Source organism: Fulmarus glacialis, unplaced genomic scaffold (assembly GCF_000690835.1).
Source record: "Fulmarus glacialis isolate BGI_N327 unplaced genomic scaffold, ASM69083v1 scaffold20159, whole genome shotgun sequence".
Lineage (NCBI taxonomy): Eukaryota > Metazoa > Chordata > Aves > Procellariiformes > Procellariidae > Fulmarus > Fulmarus glacialis.
In genome coordinates, this window is record NW_009232958.1 from 19,266 (window position 1) to 32,574 (window position 13,309).

The window sequence follows — 13,309 nt, forward strand, 5'->3', positions numbered from 1 at the left end:
CTCGCTGGTGCTTCTCACATGCTGCCTTTCCTCTCCCTTTGGCTCATTTATTTAGTATCTCGTTTACTGCAGGCATTCCCTAAGCCTCACACAGGATAAAGGAATTAACTGGAAATGCAGTAATTTTCTTTAATGACCTTTGGTTTTGTAAAACATCTGTTCTGGTCAGGTATTTCAGAGCATTTTACAAAATAGTGACTCTGGTTCTGTGGAAGCAGCAGCTAGGCTGGCGAATGCACCAGCAATGCAGTCCCCATCCGCAGTGCTCAGGCTGCTTTGGAGGCTGATTGCAGGACAGACGTTTACATACCTCCCATGGAGGTTTTTAGGAGGTAAAGAGTGAAATACTTTGCTTATGCCTCAGAAATGCATGTGAATGCATAACCACTGGCTTCGTAATGCACCTCCCTTCCCAAGGACAGCGTCGGATCTCTTCTGCACTGTGCTAGGAACTACTTTGCCAATGAACATTTTCCAAGTCAATGGAACGATCCTTTTGAAAACAAGGGAAATTCAGAGTTCGCTCTCCCCTTTCCTTTTGCTGGCTTTCTCCCAGCACAGATACATTGTGTAGCTATCGATGTTTTGCCTATGTTCTTCCCTGCATTTTTTCTAGGAAACCGCAGCTTTTTAGCAGTTATTTCTGCCACAGAATACTGCATAAATATGTTCATTTGTTGCCTACCTCTAGTGATGCTGGCTTAGACCTGTGGAATTCACGTACAAAGCAGTGTGTTTAGCTAAAGCATGCTGAATACTGTGGGTTTAATTCATGCGTCATCTTAGGCTGAGTATAGAAAAGTAAATTCACTATTGCAGCACGAATCCTAAGCAGGAGTGGTTTAGTTAACTCTAAATTAGCGTATGCTGAGTCAGATGTAGAACATAATGAGGTTTTTTTTGTGCTTAGTGCTGATGATTGTTAATTTGATGCCATGATTTAATTTAATCAGAACCTTTAGACCAGAATTGTTTAGCAGCATATAAACTCTAAAGGGAAGAAATAACTCTTCCCTTTGCTTTGACTGTTTTGAAGTTTCTTCTTCTTTAGCAAAATTTTTGTCTTTGGCTTCGGTGGGGGTCAATAAATCAATGTTATTGAAGAGCAACTGAGTGTCAGTAAAGGACAAATTCTTTTTAGGCAGTAAGATACAGTTTTGTGGGTTTTCAAATATTACATGCTGAGTTCTTTTGAAATTCTGGCTTTCGTGGTAGGTAGTAACTCCCCAAAATGATAAGACAGAAGCAAATAATAGGAGGATATGATTAAACAAAACCAACTGTAGCGTAGATTTGCACAGAGCTTTTAAGATGGTGTCCCTCCGTTGTCCCTGACAGTATAAGCATTGCTTTATTTTGCCCCCTGTTATCCACAGAAGTAAAAAGATCAACTGCTTATTTTTTGAGTAGGAATTTTATGAAAACACTGGGTATGAAGCATCTTCAGAGTGATAAGAACCTGTTGGGTTTAAAGATTTACTCACAGAGGTAATTTGCTTGTACCTTGATATGGTCCCAAAAGGAGAGAAGAAAGATAATTTTCAAGCAGTTCGTCTTTCTTGAAGCTTTCCTTATTGGTTTCCCAGGAACGAAGCAGGCTCTGCTGATGTTACAAGCCTACTCTGACTTCCCTCTGCCTGTCTGCCCCAGGCTCCTGAGTTCATTCCAACCAGCATCTGTCCGTCCCTTGCTTTTCTGTGTCCTTTACATGTAAAAAAGCTGCTCGTTTGTCTTTCCGCGGCAGAGGGGTCTTTCATTAACCCCTATCACCAATCCCAGGCTAGTTTGCCTAAACTTGGGTGCTCTTTGTGGAAACTGCCTGTTTCTTCCTGATGCTTTTCATTTCCAAGGAAGGTCTACTTTTACTTTGCCTCTTTACATCCGTTTTGTGAAAGGAGGGCTGGATCAATGTAAATCCTTTGCTTGCCCATTTGGTATTTGCAAGTGAAGTGACAGTTGTATAGAAAACGATTAACGAAACCTCTCTGGGAGTGTCCAGGCTGGGTACTCAGCGAGCAGCGTGCGGTGCTGTGTAGGCAGCAAACATGAGACTGAGCAATGTAAGACCTAGAAACAAGAAATCCTTTAAAATCCCTGTGTGGAAGTAATGAGGAGGATGTTTGCTGAGGTGGGTCACAAACCGTTAGCTCTGGGGTAGATTCCTTTTAATTCTTGGAGTGTTCTGATACCAATTTTAAGGGATTTGCTTGAACTGTCTTTTTCTGTGACTTGAAACAAAGGAGAAGTTCAGCCAGTTCAGCCACCCTCCCCCTCAAGGAAAAACCCCAGACAACTCACAGGAATTTGAACCTCATGCGGAAATGCTTTAGGTTTCACAGAAAGTTACCTATTTCCTCTTGATATTTATGTGTAGAAAAATACCTCTCTTGGGACCAGGCCTGCCAAAATACCACAGCAAGGGCTGTACTCATAGTGGCTACAGCCTTAATGGCCGCAACCTGTGCAGGAGCCTTTGCTGGAAACACACAGACACTCCTAGATAAACTGTTTTTTGTTCTTAAATGCAGCCGAGCGCTCGTGAGGTTATACTGGTCAGCTGGTGCTGGCTCTCTGGGACTGATGGGCACAAGTGATGCCTCACAGCATCCTTCACCCAGTGTCCGTGCAGCACGGCTTGCTGGCGTGCTCTCTCCGCAGGGCTGTGCTTGCCTTTCCAGTAGGACCTGCCTGTTTGTCAGCGACGATACATTTGTCTCCTTGATTTATATCATGTGCAGCGGCGTTTAATGATGGCTCTTGAGAAAGCAGGAGTGCCCTTGTGGGGGATGAACTGGGGAAGGATTCATCTCAGTCTTGGCCGCTCCCTGCTGGTTTCTTTAATGATGCTGCCCTCACCTTTACAGAGCTAATTACGGCCCCGGTGATGAGCGGCCTCGCCTGCAGCTCTGCAGAGCGTGGGGCAGAGGGGCAGGAGGCTGCCCGGGGTCTGAGCACAGCTGAGCCCGGCCTCTTGGGGCCTTTGCCATCGGCACCCGCAGGCCAGGAGCTGGGCAGTGTTATCTGGCAACCAAATACACTCGTCCCCTCAGCCTGTGGGTGGCTGTAGCTTCTGGGAAGGGAAGGAGCAGCTGCTCTGTGTCTGACTGCGGTGCAGGCTGGCTCCCTGCTCTGCCTGCCCACCGCTGCCCTCTCCCTGCTGCTGCCCGGGCAGTGCTTCCCTCCGTCCTTCCCTCTGTCCTTAGGGGCTCAGAGCGGGTCTTGGGAGCACATCTTGCTGCAGCCAGTGCCTGAGTCCTCCTGTGCACCCCGTGGTCAAGCACGGTGTTTCTTTTAGGGGCAATATGAAAGTGAATGCATCCAGGATGGGCTGAAGGAAAGAGTTTGGGTGAGACTCCCCACAACCTGCCGAGCCCTGTTTCTCGTCTGTCCACTCTCCAGCAAGACTGCGTCTGGCTTCATCTGAACTCCAGTGGAGACCCTCAGGCCTTGTACCACGTGCAGTTGCTCTAGCTGATCTCTTGACATCCTTCCCAGAGGTAGAAGGAAGCCAGTAGATTTTTTTTTTTTAAGGCCAGAAGGAATGACTGTGAGGAATTAATCTGACATAACATAGATGAGGTGATTTCATGCAGCGTTTCCTGCAATGAAGGAAATTATATTCTATAATGTAAGTGAATCTTTGCAAGCCTGCTAGCTTGTGGCTGATCTCATGGATATCTTTCCTGGAAGACTTCCAGTCTTGGTTTAAAGGCTGTGATTGATGATGAAGCTTTTTGGCAAGCTACTCCAACAATCAGTTACCCTTTCTGCTAATAAGGTGCATGAAATTTTTGACTTGGAATTTTCTAGCGTTACTTCCAAGCCATTGGAATACCAGCCAGAGGGAGCACGTTATATTAACATCTCTAACCACACACTCAACACCTGCAATTCCTTGCTCCATGGACAGTCTCTCCTCTTTTGGTTAGTTACCACTGTCATGGGATGGAATTTGAGTTTACTATATCTTAATTGACTTAGCGTTTGCTGAGGGGTCCAGCTGCGTGCGGATGGGGTCTCACTGGGCTCCTTGTTTGTATTAGTACGTGCAATTGGCAGTCAGGAGAAATACAGTCCTGGGCCAGGGGGACTCCTGAGCAACCAAGGTACTAATTGCATTTAAAGCTGGACAGAAGCACTCCAGACTCCAGTAGTTGTTTAAAGTCTCTGAAGATCTTTATTTATGAACTGCGTGCTACTGTAGCCAATAAGTAACCATAATTACAGTAAGTACAATATGCTTACAATGTTTCCCATTTGGTTTTCTTAAAAAAATAGCGTACAACAAAGTTACTGAGAAGAAAACTGCCCTGTTTGTGTGTAGTGAAGCTGGATTAAAATTTTCACAGCAGAGGGTTTCTGTGGATGGGGGATAGCTTTGCAGGTTTAGAGCAGATGGGATTTAGACCCCCCAGGCATTAGCTGAATGTGATGCCTGCGTTATCCAGCTGATTCCTTGGGCAAAGATACGAGTGTCTCCCATTCAGGGCACAACACTTAATCTGTCCTGCTGCAAATGTGAGTTGTTCCTGATTCAAACTCATAGAGCTGAGTGCTGAATTTAGCCCAGACAATCTAAAACCAGAAGCACAATCTTCAGTCTGCAGGGTCAGTAGTATCAGGTAGAAGATTATTTTATGTTAACTATGGATAAATCAAAACTGTAAAGCTCCTCTCATTTGGGAGTCTCAAAATATTTCACCCTTGTTGCATACTCCTTACAGCACCCCTGTCAGGTTGGCTTTTACTACTGACAAGTAAGATGGACCCTGTGAATTTAGATGACTTCCCTTAGCGAGCGATTACAGTGCTGAGAACAAAACCCAGGGCACTTATCTCATCCCTGTAAGTTAATCTCTAAAGCAAATGCTCAGAGCAATTAAATGTGGGGGATTCTTAATGAGACAGGAAATTGATTTCCAACTTAATGCAATAGTGTAAAGCCAGTAAACTCTGTTAAGATGTTGAAATCTAAGTTTTCTCCCCTGGCTCTGAACACCTTTCCTTTTAACCCCTGTGCTGCATTTGAGGAACCTTTAACTGGCTTTACGGTAGGCTTCTTCCACATCTTTTTCTCCCGTTGGTGGCTCTGGCTATGCTTTATATGTAGTTTTTTTATAGCCTGGATAAAGTTTAACTAGGTACAAATGCTGCATTTGCATGTACAAATCCTTTTCTGTGGGTCGCCTAGCCCCCTGACAAATAAAATGGCAGAACGGACTGCCTAAAACAAGGCAGTCTTTGTCTTAACGTGGCTTGTGTCAATGTACAAAAACTGAGCTGTCTTGTCTGGAGTGGGGTTTAGCCTATAACCGTCTGGGCCTGAACTCGGCCTTTCTCATCTACCAGTGTTGCAAGTGGAAAATCTTTTCTGTCCCACTCCCTCCCCGATGTGCCCTGTCCTTCACCTGAGGTGTTTCCCTGTGATTACCTGTAGTGTTTCATAATGTGCCACTATCTTTTCTGCTCTGCAGCTTTGGAGTATCAACAAATTCAAAAAAATACGTGGGGGAGAGACTGCCTGTTTACCACGTGTGTTTTTCAGAGTTTCTTTATGCTAATGCTCAGGAAACATTGATGTCAGCTGAGCTGTGGCTGGCTGAGTTAGGTAAGGACTAGGTTGCAGAGACAGCACAGGTACAAGGACAGGTTTGCCACCAAGGACTCGGGCAGTGACTGATCAGCCTTGCTGAAGCCTGTGCTGCCATGGGTATGCTGCTCTTGGTGCCCGAGCTGGGTAGTTTGAGTCACCTCTGATACCCTACGTGAGCTGCAGTCACGCCTTGTGAATACACAGATACTTTCAAACTGCAAAGAACTTGCAAATACACAATGACCTGCTTGTGCCCCTCTTTTCAGGAGGGGAAACTGAGGCAGCAAGTGGTGAAATAATTGCTCGGAGCTACAGATGGAGTCAGTGCCAGAGCTGGGATTAGAGCAAGTGGTTGTAAGGCCATGGTGGTTATCACTAGGTCATACCTCTTTGCTTCTGTGTTTAATCCTTAAAACATTGCAAAAGCTCAGCAGTGTTTTGATTTAAAATGCATACTGATTAAACTGTATGTAGTGATGATTTACCTTTTTAAAAAAAGAGGCGTAGCTTGAATTCAGACTGAAAATGTGTAACTTTCAGGGGAATCTACTTGTCACCTGAAGGCTTTAGAAAATACTGTCCCATCAGTTTTACAAATTAGAATATATTCAGCCCGTTTGCAATGCAGAGCAGTGCTAGCTGGAACATTTGAAGTCCAACTCAATGTAGTTTTTAACTTCTTATATAAAATGTGCGTGTGATGTAGTTTAACAAAGAAATATATGGAAAATGTATTAACCTTCCCAGGGAAATGTTGCAGGTGGCTGCTATTTAAAACCCAGTGTAATTGCAGCATTTAGATACTGTTTTAACCATGCAATAAAGCGTCTTGCTTTCCAACACTGCAAAGTTCAGTAAAACAGAGAGAGCCACTAGTGTTACCAGACTCATTTGGAAGCATCTGTTGAGACCAAGTTTCTGTAAGAGACATTGCATAGCCTGCGTGGTCAGACCTAGACTGATGCTGAACCTCAGCCCTTGAATTTCACAGGAGTACCTTGCTTCGCTTTGCTCACTCGGAGAGTTCATCCAACATGGGGTCCATCAAAGCATGTTCTTCTGCCCTGGAGATGTCTAATGTGCACCTCTTGAAGGGAACCAGCTGTGTCTGTGGGCATGCAGGCATAGCAGCCCCTGGGGAGAGCCGGCGTTTCGGCTGCCCTGGATGGGACTGGTGATGCACGATGGGGCGACTGCAGCTGGCCTCACGCAGAGTCTGTGCCTGAAACCGGTATGAACCTCATGACTGCAGCTAGGCTGTGCACCGGCGCAGCGCTCTCCTGCTCAGCAGTTCCTCCTGAGGAGAGCAGCAGACTTCTTCAGTGCGAGGGATTTCTATTCTGGTCCCCCCCTGCAGAGTGCTGGCCGCTCCGCAGGGTTGGACCTGGGGTGCCTCCAGCGTCTGCACCTCCGTTCAGGGAAGACTCTGGGCACATCATTTAACCTTGCTGCTTTTGTTTGGTCCTCTCCTGAATCGGGCCCATGCTTCTGCAGGGCTGCAGTGGGCATCATCCAGCAGTGCTCTGAAGCTCCATAGGTCCAGTTAGTTTATGCCTCCTAAATACTGTCATTATGGCTACCACTAGTTCTGCGTATCGAACTGTTACCCAAGCCCTAATTTGCTTTGCTTTTGAGCTAACACTGAATTCCTAATTTTCCTTTCACCCCATCTTTTGTGGGAGAAAGGTTGAAGGCCCAGCAAGATGGAGGTGATAACAAAAATGCTGAATTAACAACATAAAATATTTTGCCAAACAAAGCTTCCAAACATCAATAAAAATATTGAAAAACCTTCAAGAACATAAATCATACAAAAATATAATTTATATTTAACTGTTGTCCTTCTGAAAGAAGTGTTTCAACCTGCTAGAGGGACTGAGGGGGTAATTCATGGAGAGCTACAGAGAGACACGGAGGAAGCTCAGGGCAGGCTCCGGGGGTGATGGTTCCCTGCCTTTGCTGCCTGCCTCGGTCTACCATGTATCAGTGGGAACTGTTGCCATCTCTTTTCCATTTTATTCCAGGTGTTGTTTGTAATGGAAACAGTGAGGTACCCTTTCTTTTTTCTGCAGCTGTGCTCTAAATGTTTAGACTCTTTCATTAAGTTTATTTTTCTTTGCCTGTTTCTTAAAACATTTCTCTTGTTTGCTAAACACAGAGGAGCCCTACTTCCTCAGCCCGGAGCCTTGTTGTTTGCATCGCACGGTGTGAACCTACTGCTGCATTTACCTTCTTGCTTCCAGGGTAGACCAGTTGCTAAAAAAATTATGATGGGATACTATGGATATATACAATAGGCATAAGTCCAGGAGGGCAGGGATTTATGCGTGTAATCTCTCAAATGCTCACTAAGGCCTAGGACATGGTAGTTTTAAAATGATGAGTAAGGGCAAGGAATTGGCATCTAGTGTAGAAACTGCATGTCAGTGCCTTGCCATTGCACAGTCCTGCGAGTGTAGCCCTTTGTCAGGTAACTGTGGAGCTGAGATTGCTCAGGCCAGCAGTACTGTCTGCTGGGAAGGAGGAAGGTAAGGCAGGTAAAGGGCCGGAGGCGCTAACCAGCGAGCAACGTAAATCAGCTTCTCGTTAACTTTGGTCAATTGCTTTACCGGGAGACAGAGAGATTTTAATATGCAACATCTATTCCCAACCAATTTAGTTAATGGTGCACCTCAACATCTCTGTACTTCTTTGGGGTATCAGCCCTCTCATTTACATTAGCTGTATGAGCCTTGGACCCGAAAACCAGACTGACTTATTGGTTGGATTTCAATCTTGCAGTCCCAAGTTGAGACTGGTATTTTGGCTGGACAGAACCGTTTGTGTAAGGTGATGAATCTGACTGAGTCCAAATTTTCCTTGTTGCCCCAGTGGTGGCTTCCTTAAGTCTCCAGTTCTTGGTTAAATTATGTAATATTCCTTTTTCTTCCTCCTTTAAGACCCTCTCTCTGTTGAAATTGGGTATGTTGACATCTCCGTTATTAAGCAGAACTGCCTCTCCGAATTAGCAGATGCTAGAAATGTATCTCCTTTTCGCTTACTCCTTGCCCTCCCCAAACAAAAAGGAAAGAAGCAAACAATGTAACAAAAACACCCCAAAAGCATGTGGGATATGGATAACATTGAACGTTGCACCTCACAGCATTAACAGTTGATACAAACAATAGGCTGGGGTTGCAAGTTAACACCAGTGTCGTAAAAAAGCTTTTCACAATCTAAACTCTGTGTTCACCCATCTTCAGAATGGGGCAGAGATCAATCTCTCTTGTGGCTTTATCTCCTTGGGCTGGTTGCTGCAGAATTTGGCTCATATTATGGGGAGAAAAAAAAATCCTGTCCCATAATTTGTTAGAGATGGCTGTGACTGGAATTGGTATGGAACATGCTGATCACTGTGAAATCCTCAGTCCCCGTCCTCCCCTTACCCCCCAAAATTCACTGTACGTATTTAAAAAAAAAAAAGTCGTCAAGTTTAGCAGTCTGGTTATTTTAGTACATGGCTTCATAAGGCAGAAAACCTACTGGATACAGTGCGTGGGGCAGTTGGCTGTCAGAATTCATGTAGAATTCTTCTTCGTTTTACTTGTCTCTTTACAAAATTTTTAATTGGTTAAAGACCCATGTCTTGTATGAAAGCTTATATTCTTCTGAAACAAAAAAAAAAGCTGCTTCTTCCTCCCTTAAAACAATGTTGTCAAATCCTTTCTCTGTAATGCTGCTGTGGTACAAACTTGAAGTTGCAGCAGCCAAGTATTAAGTAGTTCCCCACTGGCTTGGGAGGAAGCGTGTCCGGGAGTCCTCTGCGCTGCTGGCCATCGTCAGAGCTCCAGGTAGCTGATCAGGGCCACCATTACTAGAGAGTTAGTTGTAACAATGACAGCATGTGGCACTGGCCTCGTCACAGAGTCTTCCACCATCATACTTGTTCCTGAAAGAGAGGGAGCAGGGAAGGAGCAACAGTCTTGATGCACAGACATAACCTGATGTCTTGTGGAAGGAGTCGGGAGGGTTGGTAAAATGTTAATTCTGGGGTGCTGCGTGCTCATATTGCATTTATCTCTGAGGAACCTCACAGGATTTGAAACAAGAATTTGGAGGTGGGCCCTGAGTACTTACACCCTGAATCAAGGGAACCTGCTGGAGTTGGTGTTGGGGCCCCACAAACAGAGCCAGGATTTCACTTTTAGTGAATGTAAGTTGGGCTTGTGTGGGGCCTCAAGAGCTTTAGCTGCAAATAAAATAAAGCTGGATTCAGGCTAGACTGAAAGGTTGCTCAGAGTCTGGGGAGAGGTTAGCTGATGGAGGGCTGGAGAGGAATACGTCAGAAGATCCTTCGAGTGAATGGCCCAAGGGAGCCAAAGACCAATTCCAGAGACTCAACCTAAAACACTGGGGCAGGATGTTCCTCCCCATTCCTGGACGGGAGAGTGGGATTTTAAAACATAATACCATTTATTGCTATTATGCCATGCTATGGCCGGATAGGCGAGGAGGTATGACTAAGTCATTTACTTATCAAAGAACAGTGGTAGCAAATGACAGGCAAGTAGTCCTGCAGATTAACTCCTCTCTCTGAGCTCGTTTTACAGTGGTCTGTGAAGCACCCTGTAAACGAGCATTTGTGCATGCAGTCAGAGGAGCATACGTACCACTATTTCGGAGGATGTGAACTTCTGCTGGGATTCCATCTCCCCCAGGGCCTGTCACCCTGATCTGTACAAGGGCGTGAGTGAAGTCTTCGGGGACGGGGATGTCAATCCGGCTCTTGCTGGCCAGGTATAGTGTGGGAGCAGAGTGGGAATCCTGCCTGTAAAGCATCTGTTGGAAGAGGCGAGTCTGAGTTCATGTTCACTATGATTTCCTTAAGGTCACTTACAAGAGAAGGCCAGCTACGTGCTGCCTGTACCTTGTACCCCGTAACTGCAGACTCATCTGCCTTCGCCACCACTGGGTCCCACTTGATGCTGACTGTAGACCCGGAAAAAGTCCAGGAGATGTTGCCAGGTGGCCTCTTTGGTGCTAAGAGATACAAAACAAGACAGAGATTCAGTATGTCAGGGACCGATGAGAAGGTTGTGCTGGTTACAACCGTCTCCTGAGACTCTACGACTAGTCAACAGGGTTGATGGCACCACTATGGTTGGTTTTAAGGGAAGTATCCCAGCAAACATTACTCTGAGCACAGATCTTCTCAGATAAGTGATACATAGACCACAAGACTGATCTGAGAAAATTCAGGGAACTGTTTTATGGGCTACTTAAAATGGCGTTAGAGCATCAAGATAAAAAAGCTAATCGGTTAGCTGATCACTGGGGATCCTCTGGAAGAAGCCGCAGCCCCAGGGAGTACAATGTGCAAAACGGAGGTGGTCAGGGCTCACTCACGTGGCTTTGTTGTCGTGACGTTGGTAGAGGGACTTGGGGGGCCGGTTCCAGCTCGGTTGTAAGCTCTGACTGACACGTGGTATTTCGTGTTGGGGTTTAGGCCTGTTACATGAGCCGATGTGACCAGCCCCGCTGTTCTCACTCTGTCAGCTGCCTCCTCTTTATCACCATCCTTCCAGTACCGGATCTGAATAGAAAAGGGTATGATGGGTTTAGTAAGGATAGAGGCATCTGCAAATACCAGACTCAGTCCATCCACAGGTATGGTGGATACCCTTTGGTATTTGTTTCTATGCATTTTGCTTAGTATGTGCCCAGGAATAAGGTTACAGCTTCTGCGGAAAGGCAAGCAGAAAAAAGACGATGTTTCTCTCTTACTAATCTCTCTTGTGAGCAGTAGTACTGGCCCCGTTAGAGCCTCGTGCTGTCCATTAATTATCCTCCATCTTAGCAAACAAAATGCTCTTTCCTTTCATCTCACTTAGCCTGGGGGAATTTTCTTTGCTGGGCTCTGCGATCTCAGTTTCAGTGTCTCATTGCCATTGCAGGCTCATACCTCATAGCCCAGAAGCACTCCAGTCATGTCTCCCTGCTCAACGGGCTCCCAGGACACATCCATTTCTGAGGACAGAACAGCCTTGGCCATAACTCTGAAAGGAGCCACTTTCGGTTCTGAAAAAGACAACAAAAGGGAATAAAATCCTTTTCCTCGCTCTGGGCAGCATAATCACCATACTGAAATGAAGGGCTTTCCTGTACCACCATTACCGTGCAGCCAGGCAGCTGGTATTATGTGTATGGAGCAAAGCAAGGGGAAGGGATTTAGGGACTTAGTAGGACAAGCAGGGCCACAGCTGTGTGCTGTGAGGATCTGCGTCTGCTCTGAAGCTCTGGGTGTACAGTCACGGCTGGGCTTAGGGAAACATCTATCTGTGTATTTGAAGTAGAAGATAAATGTTATGCTGAAATCATTGTCAGCTGCTCTTTGAGTAAAAGAAATAGCTTTGAGTAACAGAGATAGCTCTCCTATCGTGGAGCTCCCAGACAGACACAGCTCTGCAGGGAGCTGGTTGAGGTACATATTGGGTGGTTGGACAAAGCACGGTAAATTCAGAGTTGCCGCAGTTCCCCTTTACCTTCTTCTGCAGAGTACACGATGGCAGTGAGGCTCTCCGGTCCCTCTCCTTTCCTGTTGTATGCTTTGATCTTCACTTCGAAGGGGGTGTAGGGACCGATGCTCTCGTTGCGGTAGACGTAGTGCAGCGATTCTGCGTGCGGCACCCTTGCTGTCAACCACCCCTGGGTGCCTTTCTTGCGAAATGACAAGATGTAGCCAAAGCCATCTCCATTCTGATAGTCCCGCAGTGTTGGCTGTGAGGGGGACAGAAAGAGAGAGGAGCCTTGGTCAGTTCAAACGAGCAAGACTTTGGACTAAGCACAGTTTTTCGCTCAACCACATATCAAAATTGTAATCGCAGCACTCATTCCCAAAAGAAATGGCATGTTCTCCTCCCCTTGGCCCTCTCCCAGCATCGACGGCTGGTGCCATGCTGCTGACTTACCGTCCAGTTGATGATCAGCTCGTTGGGAGCCCCTCCGCCTCCGCTGAGCCCAGATGGTGCCACAGTGGGTGCTGTCGGGTCCCCAAACAAAAGCAGACAGCACAGGTTGGGTTAAGGAAACAATAGTGATGAAGATGAACACAGACACCGCGCGGTCTGTGAGTAGCCAGGCTTTGACAGCTCATAGGAAAGTGCTTGTCTCTATATTTTCAGCTGTGAGTATTTCAAATGTTTGTGAAAATCAGGTCTAGAATACTGGCTAGCACCTGACAAGCTTATTTGGAGGCAGCATGTCTCTGACGGGACAAGAATCAAGCTCAAAAGCGGGGATATGGAGGAGAGCTTTTATTAGAAAGGAGTTAATGTGCATTTGGTATGTTGAGAGCAGTTCTCCTGCTGTTCTTACATCCCTTCTTGCATGTTCAAGCAGCAGAAGATAGAATGAACATTCACAGCCATTTGCTGGGAAATTTACCTTGTCTTTGCAGAGTTGTGCTCTGTGATATATTAGGGCACTTTCCCCTTTCTAAGCATTACTGCCCAGAAGGTACAGGATTTGAAGCTAGGATTTATAATGGTTTAATATATTGTATCTAATGCTGGTGAAGTTAGCTGCCAGCTCTAGTACTGCTTTGTCTTCGACGTGTAAATAAGGCAGAAAGGCAGAAAATTTTGTGATGGCATTACCTCTGGGAGCACTGAAGGAGATGACCAATTGTTTGGGACCAAGGCATGCTGCAAGCCAGCCTTCCCCCTCCAGCGTGTAGGG

At 46.0% G+C, this 13,309-nt stretch overlaps 1 protein-coding gene across 1 annotated transcript in view; it reads right to left on the reverse strand.

Annotated features, from left to right (window-relative positions):
* Window positions 1–9,411: 9,411 nt before the first annotated feature.
* The window catches only part of CNTN2 (contactin 2 (axonal)), a 15,774-nt gene continuing 11,876 nt past the window's right edge, over window positions 9,412–13,309 (reverse strand). The window contains exons 16-22 of the mRNA XM_009585160.1: window positions 12,541–12,611; window positions 12,115–12,349; window positions 11,535–11,650; window positions 10,979–11,165; window positions 10,500–10,612; window positions 10,243–10,411; window positions 9,412–9,521 (exon numbers count right to left, since the gene is read on the reverse strand). Of these exons, the coding sequence (XP_009583455.1) occupies window positions 9,412–9,521; window positions 10,243–10,411; window positions 10,500–10,612; window positions 10,979–11,165; window positions 11,535–11,650; window positions 12,115–12,349; window positions 12,541–12,611 (1,001 nt within the window). The remainder of the gene's footprint in view (window positions 9,522–10,242; window positions 10,412–10,499; window positions 10,613–10,978; window positions 11,166–11,534; window positions 11,651–12,114; window positions 12,350–12,540; window positions 12,612–13,309) is intronic.